Raw genomic sequence first — 9,478 nt, 5'->3', positions numbered from 1 at the left:
TGCCCCTACCCTCCGGCTCTCGGTCCTGCGCGGCGCCAGCCTCCTGGTCCGGCTGAATTCCCCTCTGCGCATCCCGGGCTTTCGGTCCCCGCTTTCCACAAGGCCCACGTCCAGGCGATCCCCGGCCCCCTCGTGATGGCGTCGCTCCTGTGCTGTGGACCCAAGCTGGCCGCGTGTGGCATCGTCCTCAGTGCCTGGGGAGTGATCATGTTGGTGAGGGGGCTGCCCGGCGAGAAGCGCAGAGGGCCTGCAGGGGCCCTGGGGTGGAGGGCTGGGCGGCTGCCCGGGTAACTGTACTCCGCGGAGAGAGGGAGGACTGAGATTGAGGAATGAGGGCCTGTGGGGGCCACGGGGGTGCTGGAAGAGGAGCCGGGGCTAGCAATTTTGGGGACCTGTCAGTGTAAGAGGCAAAAGATCTGCACTTCCCAGAGATCCCGGAGCTGAATGAAGGGAACCGAAATGGGCTCTTTCCCCGGGACCCTGTTTGCCGTGGCGACTTCCCCTTATTGCCTCTGCCGCGTCCCGTGATCTTGACGCCCCTGGGGAGGTCGGGGTGAGGAGGATCACCCAAGTTCCTGGGAAAGATGGGCTGTTCGCTGTGCTGCGCATGTCCCAGCTACTCATGTCAATGTCACCGCCTCACCCTCGACTTCAGGTGGCCCGGTCCGAATCCGACCGCGACAGCTCCTAATCCTAGCTCCTTCTGGTTATTACCAGACCCGGGTGTTGTGGCAACATCGGGCAGAGGTGGGAGTGGCTGAGGCAGTGACCTGGAGGCTAGGTGCCCCAGTTCAACAACCAACCCATTCATCTCTCTCCAGATAATGCTCGGGATCTTTTTCAATGTCCATTCCGCGGTCCTGATTGAGGATGTCCCCTTCTCGGAGGAAGATTTTGAGTGAGTCTGGGAGGTGGCCGGGCCTGTGGTCACAAGGATGGGCGGAGAAATGCGGGAAGCTGGCACAGTGGGCTAAGCATTGAGCTGCCGACGGCATGGTCAGCTGTTCGAACCTACCAGGTGTTCCACGAGGGAAAGAGGAGGCTGTATATTCCTGTAAAGATTTACACTTTTAGAAGCCCAAAGGGGCAGTTCTACCCTACCCTCAAGGGGCACATGAACCGACTGGATGGCACTGCATTTAGAATTTGGGGTTTGGACAGCTGGAAGGAGCCATGGTGGCAGGGCTACTTAGAGATAGCGGTACTTAGAGGCCCAGAGGCTCTTGGGATCCAAGAGATGCTTTGGGGAGGCTGACTCGCCAGTTTAGGTGCGGCCTCTTTAGGCATTTCATCTGACTTCTCAGTGCCTCAGTCTACGCCTGCAAAATGGGGGTGGAACTCACCTCGCCAGAATTGTGACAATAAGACACATTAATGCATCTAGAACGATACCAGGCACACAGTTAACGTGCTCCATAAATGTTGGATGCTGTTAATATTCTGACGCTTCTCTGCCTAATCCCCACCCGCCCCTAGGAACGGCCCCCAGAAAATATACCACCTCTATGAGCAAGTGAGCTACAACTGTTTCATCGCCGCGGGCCTGTACCTCCTCCTAGGAGGGTTCTCTTTCTGCCAAGTCCGGCTCAATAAGCGCAAGGAATACATGGTGCGCTAGAACGACATACTCGCTGTCTCCGCTCCACTCCTAGAAGACCGCCTCCCCGGAGACCCACCCATCGGGCACCCTCTGCAGGACTGGGTTTCCCTGGCGACGGACGGACTCCCTAGTTCTCCCCGGTGCCCGGCGCTCTCGCCTCGTCCTGTACCACAATAAAGAGAAACTGCTCTCTTAAGCCTTGTGTCCCTGCTTGTGTGCGGGAGGGGAGAGGGCGGAAGATCGGCCTCCAAGCAGGGGGCATGGGCCCCTTGGCGGAAGTGGAGGGAAGCGGGGCCCGGAAGTGAGGCAGATCTTCCCTCCCTTCCCTGCGGGCGCGGAGGCGGCCCGAGCCGTCGCGGCGGGGGGAGGTGTTAGCGGCCGCGTGCAGCCAATCAGCGGCGGGCTTGGGCGGGACTTCCTGCGCGGGGGCCGGCACGGCGCGGCGCGGGCTCCGGCTTCGCTGTGGTCCCGGTTCGCGTGGCGGCGGCGGCGGTAGCGTCTCCGTGCGGGGGCGCGCAGGGCCATGACGTCAGCGTCCACCAAGGTTCGGGCTCCCTTACGACAGCGCTCTCTGGCGGCCACGGGAGGGCCCCCCCCACTAGGCTTCTGGTTTATTCGCCCCCCGGCGAGTGCCGCGGGAAGTGGGGTACGGGAGCGGCGCCCGGGGTGGGGCTAGGGGCTTCAGGTGGGGCCGCGCGGCGCGGGGGCGCCGCCGCCCCCCAGTAATGCTGCCCCGTCCCCAGGTCGGAGAGATTTTCTCCGCGGCGGGCGCCGCCTTCACGAAGCTCGGGGAGTTGACAATGCAGCTGCATCCTGTCGCCGACTCTTCTCCCGCGGGGTACGTGAACCCGGCCTGGGACGTGGACACCGAGCGGGGACGCTCGGTGACAGACAAGGACACTCGCTAGAGCAGGGACAGGTGTTAGTCTTCCTTTGTGCCTGGCACGGTGTAGGGTAGGCGTTAATAAACGATCGCTGCACGAATGGCAGGTGAAAACACAGCCCCATCGAGTTCCCAGCTCTGTCCTGCGCCTGACCAGCGGATCTCGGACCACCTGCCCTCCCCAGACATCCCAAAGCTCCTGGAATTCCTCAGACGGCTGCCGCCTGTGTTCAGGACCTCTGTCCCTTACCTGGCCTGTTGAACTGGTCTCAGGACCCTTTACACAGAAGCAGGCTGATACCGTGGGGCGAGGGTGGGGGGGAGTGTCGGTTATCAAGTGGCTGAGGGTCCTCAGGCTTCCCTAATGGACCCTGAGTGTTTTGTATAAAGGCCCTCGTTACACTACTTGGAGGAGGTCTCCAGAGATGGGCAGAAGGAGGCTGGCGGGCCGGGACTGCATAGCTCTGCTTGGCTCCACACCCCTCCTCCCTTTCTGCTACCCCCTCTCCCTCTGACAGTGCGAAGTGGACCGACACGGAAATAGAGATGCTGAGGGCTGCCGTGAAGCGCTTTGGGGACGATCTTAATCACATCAGCTGTATCATCAAGGAACGGACAGTGTGAGGGCGGGTGGCTAGCAGAGAAAGGGGGTGGGTGGTTTTCTTCGGAACGCACTGCTCCACACCTGCCCAACTTTGTTACCAGTTGTTAGCATCCCCCTGCAAACTGAACAAATAACAAGAATGACCACAGAATGACCTCGGTTGGTCCGACATGCTATGGTAATCTGGGCATCCCAAGAACTGGGTTTTAGGTTGCCTGAGATACCCAATTATTGGATTTGATCAGGTTTCCCTGATTATTTTTATGGAACCTTTGAGACTGTGACAGGATTTTCCAGGAAGAGTGTGGTTCTGAAATTGCTGTCAGGCCACCTCATGCTTGTCCTTCTGCCTGTAGATGACCTGGCCGCTCGCCTGGCGGGCCTCTCTCAGTGCCTGTATTCAGAGCTTCAGGAAAATGAGACCCCAACCAAAAAGGCTGAAGCCCTCACCCAAACGCATAGGGTGGGGCTCCCTAGAATACTTACAGGGTGACCCATTGCCCTCTCCCCTGCCCCCTTTCTTCCTCCAGTCTGTTGACGCCTTCCTCTCCCTTCTCTCAGGGCTCAGATAAAGGCCACCGTGAAACGCAAGGTATACGAAGACTCTGGCATCCCTCTCCCAGCGGAGTCACCCAAGAAAGGGCCCAAGAAGGTGGCATCTGGTGTTCTGTCGCCTCCTCCAGCAGCCCCTCCAACCAGCAGCTCCATTGTCCCGGAGGCCGGGGGTCCCCCCATAAAGAAGCAGAAGGCTGGTGAGGGCTACGGAGTTGCTGCCTTGGGGTTAAAGATCCCAGCTGAGGTTCAGTGAGAGAACTGGGCGTGGGCCAAAGACAAATCTCTCTTCTTCTTCCCCCATGGAGGTTCCCAGAGCGGCTTGCAGGGGAGGGGGGGGGGGCAGCAGGACACCTTGGGAAGCTGTGGGGGCAGCTAGGGGAAGCTAGAACCTAGCGTATGCCCCCCTCCCAGATGTGACCCTCAGTGCCCTGAACGACTCGGACGCCAACAGTGACCTAGTGGATATTGAAGGGCTAGGAGAAACCCCTCCAGCCAAGAAACTCAACTTCGACCAGGGTAGGAGTCCTCCTCCCCACACACCCACTGAAGGGGAAAGGGAGGAAGTGCTCACCTGGCCGGCAGGGGCTGGTCTTAGCTGGAGCCCCTTCCCTTATCCTGGGGCTCTGGACAGGAAGTGCCCTCTTACAGTCCAGGGGGCTGACTCAGGCAGGGGCAGGGGCTTTGGCGAGGTGGGGGATTTTCCCGGAACCATGTTTGGGGCTCGCTCCATCTCTGCCCGTTTTACTTCCTGTTCCAGACAGCCTGACCCTGGACTCTGGCCTTCTCATGACCTCTGCGGACCCTCCTCTCCTCTCCCACTGAAGCCTTCTGCTTCTGACCCCTCTCACTGGTCACCTGGACCCGGAGATGACCCAGGACTCCCCCGAGGCTGGTGCGAGAGGTCCAAAGGCTGCTAGGGCTGGAAGAGCCCCCCCTTGTCCCTGAAGAGCCATCTGCTGCCCCCTTCCCTCCAGCCCTTTGACTTCCACCGGATAGACATTTTTATACAGAAAATGAAAACAATAAAAACCTCTCTCTCTGCCTGGTGCCTTATTGGTGTACAAGGGGTCGTTCCATCCCCTCCGCCCTCAGGGTTTGGTGTCCTTACCACCACCACCATCCCACCACCCCGGCAGCGCTTGCCACCCTGCCTGGAGCAGCACAGCCAATATTGGTAGACTCACTTCCCAGTGCCAATATTTCTGTGCTGCTAGAGCCAGGGGAGCTGGGTGTGGGCAACAAAGACTCCCCTTCAGGCTCTCCGGAGGCAGCAGCGCTTAGTCCCAAGGTCTCTGGCAGCCAAGAGCCTTGACACTACGTTGGGGATTTTGAGACGTTGTTTCCAGTGCTTTCAAAGCCCTGACAACCCACCTCCCCCACCCAAGCCCCACCACCCCACGCAACAGCAAGGAGTTTGTCCCAGGCTCCTGATGTGTTCTGTGCAGCGTCTCCAGGATGGCCTCCCAGGGCCAGGCCTCAGCGGAGCCTCCCCCACCCTCGCTCTAACACCACAGTGTGGTTTGGACGTGGCCACAATGCCGTGCAAACCACAGTGTGCTGCTGGGGCGGGGGCAGGACTGGGTGGGTTGAGAGGAAGGGAAGATTAGGCGGTGCTGTGAAGACCCCTTCCCCACCGCCACCACCAAGAGCAGGGCGCAGAGACGGCTTCAAAGGCAAACATGGCCCAAGAAAGGGGGGAGGGCAGGGAGGCAAGAAACCAGGGTTAGAAGCCCAGCAAGCAATTGGAGGGAGAGAGGCCTGAGGGATGAGCTCACGGTGTCCTAAGATTGGAGCCATCATTCCCCTGTCAGGACTCACCTCAGGGGGGTCCCTAGGGTGGGGTTAGAAGCAGTAACTAGGGAATGACTGAAGGGCCAACCAGAAGCCTCCAACTCAGCTCGGGCAGGGACCAAACTTCCTGTGTCCATTCCACCCCTCCCTGGGTCAGACCCACGAGAGCAGCAAGGAGAGACAGGGCCAAGGCCGGCAGGGTTGGGAGCTGGCAGTCCAGAGGTGGTGGGGCTGGATCGTGATGGGAAGGGGGGGGCCGGAAGCCGCCCTGGGTCCTGGGCCTGACACAAAATGGAGGCCAAAGCCGGGAATGGAGGCCGGTGGGGAAAGGGGAGCAGCAGGGCTCAGGAAGAGGGTCATCTGGACTTAGGGGGTCAAGTCTTCAACCCCTAGTGCCATCCTTGCCCCCCCAGACCCAAGGCCCACCCTCAAAACAGCCCCCATCAGCCCATCCACCAGGCCCAGGCAGGCAGGCCCACCCCAGAGAGCCACGTTGAAGCTGACACACACATGCCTCTCCCTACCCCCACCCTGGGCCTTCCCTCAGCCTTTTCTCTCCTTTCCAGGGCTGGATTCTCCTCAAAGCAGACCCAAGAAAGCAAAATCTAGAGACCAAAATCCCTCCTGCAAGTCAAAATAATGCCCTCTAACAGCCAAAAGTTCTTTTCCTACCGCCCATCCCACCCTCCACTAGCCCCCTCCGACACACCCCCCAGAACTCTCTGCAAGCAGAGCTGTGACATGGTGGGTGTAAGCAGTCTTTTTAGGCCCTGAAGACCTCCAGTCCCACTCCTCCCCCAAATGTCCTATATCAAATCTTGTCAGGGCCTCATGCCCCTCACTCCACCCTCTAAAGCCCCCAAACTGAGCAGCTGCCCCCCAGCTCCCATCTTCGGCAGAGTCTTGATAGGGGTGAAACAGAAATCAAATACCATGTTAACGGCTGGGAGAAGTTGGGGGGCCCTCTAGTCTCAGTCTTTGACTTCCATCTGCTAAATGCAGTTTAGGGGCATAAAAGAAAGTCTCTTTTATCATCCCCCCAGTTCCAAGACTCACAAAGCCCAACCCCACCCCAGCACGCACCTCCAAACCGCCCCCCCCAACCGCCACGTCTCTCCTGAAAACAGGGGACACTGTCCTCCCCACTTACCTCAGCTACTCTCCCCTGAGATCCTGGTCCCCTATTTTTGAAGGGAGAAAAAATTGGGGTGCATCCCTCACATTTGGGGTGCAGAAGAAAGGAGCCACCCCAGTCGCATCGCTGGCCTCCTTCCTCTCGACTGGCTCTGGGAGTGGGGAGTGCCCTAGGGAGGAGGGACCCCCACAAGACATCTCAGAGGGGGGTTTCTTCACTCCCAGTCAGAATTGGGGACACCCCCCACAAACCCGTCCCAGCCCATCCGTCTCCAACTCGGCGGGAGAGGCAGCTGCAATGCCCCAGTCAGATTCCCCCAACACTACATTCCTCACCCCACTTAGAGGGGTCCTGGAGCCCCCCAAAAATCCCAAAAAAATCTAGGATGTTGGGAGGACGGTCTTGGACTAGTTCCCCAAATTTGGGGTCCTCAGCTAGCCCCGTTTTTTCAGGAAAATTCTGCCTTTCTCCTGCCTCCCGCCAGCCCTGCTCTGTCCAGATGCCAATTTTGGAAGTCACTCCCTCCTTCCTCCTCCCGGTCTCTTCAGGCGCCCCCCCACACACCCCACCTCGCTCGGGGACTAGGGTCCAGGACACCTAGCTTCCAGACAAGGGGGAAGGCACTCCCCAAAAGGTTAGGGGCCAGGAGGTCAAGCTCATTGCCCCCGTCTTAGGAAGGCAGGAAAGCCCGATCCTCCCTACCCCTCCCCCCTGGCTGGTCTCGGTGGTGGTTTAGGAAAGCCTGGAGGATTGGAATCTGCCATTGCTATTGCACAGGCAGCTTTTTTCCCCCTTGGGTTGTGGGGGGGCGGTGGGAGGGAGAGAGGGGAGGAGAGCCGAAAGAGCAGAGACCTAAGCGTGCAGCAGTGGCCTGGCTTACCCCCTAACCCCTGGTGCCTGGAGACCCCGCTCCCCGCGCCTCACCCACACCGAGTCCTCTGCCTACTTTCTGTTTGGGGCTCTCCCCACAGAAACTCAGGGCTCGGGAATCCCTTCCTTGCCACAGTTCCAACGGTACTGTGATAGTCCCGGGAGTGCACTTAACCACGAGGGACCCCCGTTCTCCCACCTTCCCCCACACGGAGGGGTGCTCCCTTAGGATTTGGGGTTCGGACCTGAAACCATCACTTCCCCCTCAGATCTATTAGGCAGGACATATCATAGGAGGACGTAGTGTACTCCCATTCCCAGCTTCTTCCTTCCAATCAGAGTTCTAACGTACATCCCCAACGGGGCTGATTTAGGGGGTCACCAAACACGGAGATTTCTAGAATCTGGGGTGAGAAAGAACCCTCAGCCAAGAATAACACCCAAGCATCAGAGTGTCTGCAGTTAAGTGACCCCATAAATCAGACTCACCTTATGTTCTATGTATGAGCATCACCAAATGTACCCAAAGAGCACATGCCCCCCAAATAATGACACCCCAAAATGTTGTCTCCCGCTCTGGGGGACCTCCCTTTGTTTCTTGCCCCTTCCCCAAAAGGCGTCTTGGATATCCTTGCACATAGAGGAATGTCCCCCTCAAGTAAAATTTCCACAACTTTCTTCTCCCTGCCCCCCCAACTTTCAAAAATAGTTTAGATCCTCCCATGGTGACAAGAACCCTCAAACACAAAAGGCCTTCCAACTTGCTCCCAGCTTCCTAAGATGCTTCCTCTCGAGCTAATCAAACACCGCCAAGTTGAATTTTATAACCCTGACCATCATACTGAGACTTGACACTTACATTGTACCCCCAAATCGGCTCTCACTGACAATCAGCAAGAATGCCATGCTTAAAACCAGACTGGGAAGAAGCTGACCTGTCAATATAGAGTGATGACTTTGAATCCCCTTCAAATCAAACCCTCACCCACTTCTTGAAGAAGGCCCAGCAGGCTCTCCTGCTATTCCAAGAGGACAGATCATACAACCCCCAAATTGTAGGTGCCAGGACACCCCCTCCCCCATCAGAATGAGTTTAGTTTCAAAATGAAATTCCACACCTTAAAATGACCATAGGCTCTCAAGTCTAAATAGGGCCCTAGTGTTTATAACCACAGAACCCATTCAACACCCGTAGTAAGTAGAGACTCCACAACTGAGCAGTTAACGGAATATCGAGTCCACCTGATGTCAAAGGGAAGCCCCCTAATTTAACCCCTACCTCCAAACTGGGCAGAGACCACTCCCATGCCAAAACCACCTTACTCTCCGGAGTCCTTAGTGGCCCCATGATGCCCAGTGTCAGGGCTCCCCCTTTGTACACCCCAAATAAAGACACTATCAAATCTAAAGGGGGTCAGGCCTGGACAAACAGTTCTGTGGACAATAGTCAGGGGTCTCTTGTGCAGATTCTCCTGAGCCCAAATCCCGGGGGCTTCTGCTTTGCAGCTGAAGTTAACTAACTCTGGGCCCCCTTCTCCAAATGAATCTTCCCCCACCCCCAGGTCTGCTCACACAAAGTTGGAGGGCGCTGTGCCTGCCTAGTTACTAGAGAGGCTTCCGCCCTCCTGCCTTCTCCAGCTCCCAGACCCCTTCCCTGCTTTCCCTCCTCTGTTCACCCCACCCCACTTTCAGAAAGATGTACCCCCCCAAAGAGCTCTGCATAATAGTGCTGAATCTGTTTTGATTAGAAAACAAAGCCCTGAACTCAGGCCCCCCTCCTGGCTCCCAAAGTCCGAGGTGTTTCCCCTTAGGAATTCCGGCTTCCAGACCAGGGAAGGGGGAACTCCACCAAAGGCTAGAGGCCAGGAGATCAAGCTCTTGGTCCCATGCTTCAGGCAGTCCAGTTGGCCCTTCCTCTGCCTTTTACCCCAGGTAGAAATCCGCCAGGGGGAAAGTCCCCTCTGCCCTCTCACTCTCCTTCCAGCCTCCCAACCCTCCCCCTGGGATACAGAGGGGCTAAATAAGTCAGCGCGTGGGGGG

At 57.9% G+C, this 9,478-nt stretch overlaps 2 protein-coding genes across 6 annotated transcripts; both read left to right on the top strand.

Moving 5' to 3' along the window:
• The first annotated feature begins 42 nt into the window (after positions 1-42).
• Positions 43-1,796, top strand: RNASEK (ribonuclease K). Its single transcript, XM_004712873.2, has 3 exons — positions 43-213; positions 822-898; positions 1,477-1,796. Exons 1-3 carry the CDS (start codon positions 136-138, stop codon positions 1,616-1,618), a joined length of 297 nt encoding a protein of 98 aa, XP_004712930.1. The 5' UTR covers positions 43-135; the 3' UTR covers positions 1,619-1,796.
• A 283-nt stretch (positions 1,797-2,079) lies between these two features.
• CUNH17orf49 (chromosome unknown C17orf49 homolog) lies at positions 2,080-4,684 on the top strand. Of its 5 annotated transcripts, none has more exons than XM_045293433.1 (6): positions 2,080-2,144; positions 2,344-2,438; positions 3,002-3,103; positions 3,649-3,839; positions 4,054-4,158; positions 4,404-4,684. In XM_045293433.1, the coding sequence occupies exons 1-6, from the start codon at positions 2,124-2,126 to the stop codon at positions 4,406-4,408; spliced, it is 519 nt and encodes a 172-aa protein (XP_045149368.1). In that variant the 5' UTR covers positions 2,080-2,123; the 3' UTR covers positions 4,409-4,684. The 5 variants fall into 5 exon arrangements, with proteins under 5 accessions (XP_045149368.1, XP_004713045.1, XP_045149369.1 ...); XM_004712988.3 differs by having other exon boundaries at positions 4,400-4,684; XM_045293434.1 differs by lacking the exon at positions 3,002-3,103 and having other exon boundaries at positions 4,400-4,684.
• Positions 4,685-9,478: the final 4,794 nt, after the last annotated feature.

This window comes from Echinops telfairi, unplaced genomic scaffold, assembly GCF_000313985.2.
Source record: "Echinops telfairi isolate 266 unplaced genomic scaffold, ASM31398v2 ScPeMD7_2010;HRSCAF=2546, whole genome shotgun sequence".
In the NCBI taxonomy this organism is placed as follows: Eukaryota; Metazoa; Chordata; class Mammalia; order Afrosoricida; family Tenrecidae; genus Echinops; species Echinops telfairi.
Note: the sequence above shows the minus strand (reverse complement) of the source record. Positions and strands in the feature narration are given on the sequence as shown.

What these genes read in the sequence shown, in the direction of transcription:
- RNASEK (XM_004712873.2), top strand. Translation starts at nt 136, where the DNA reads ATGGCGTCGCTCCTGTGCTGTGGACCCAAGCTGGCCGCGTGTGGCATC. An exon ending in CCTGGGGAGTGATCATGTTG is followed by an intron (nt 214 to 821) that starts GTGAGGGGGCTG and finishes ATCTCTCTCCAG; the next exon opens with ATAATGCTCGGGATCTTTTT. An exon ending in TTCTCGGAGGAAGATTTTGA is followed by an intron (nt 899 to 1,476) that starts GTGAGTCTGGGA and finishes ACCCGCCCCTAG; the next exon opens with GAACGGCCCCCAGAAAATAT.
- CUNH17orf49 (XM_004712988.3), top strand. Translation starts at nt 2,124, where the DNA reads ATGACGTCAGCGTCCACCAAG. An exon ending in ATCATCAAGGAACGGACAGT is followed by an intron (nt 3,104 to 3,648) that starts GTGAGGGCGGGT and finishes CCCTTCTCTCAG; the next exon opens with GGCTCAGATAAAGGCCACCG. An exon ending in GAAACTCAACTTCGACCAGG is followed by an intron (nt 4,159 to 4,399) that starts GTAGGAGTCCTC and finishes TTCCTGTTCCAG; the next exon opens with ACAGCCTGACCCTGGACTCT.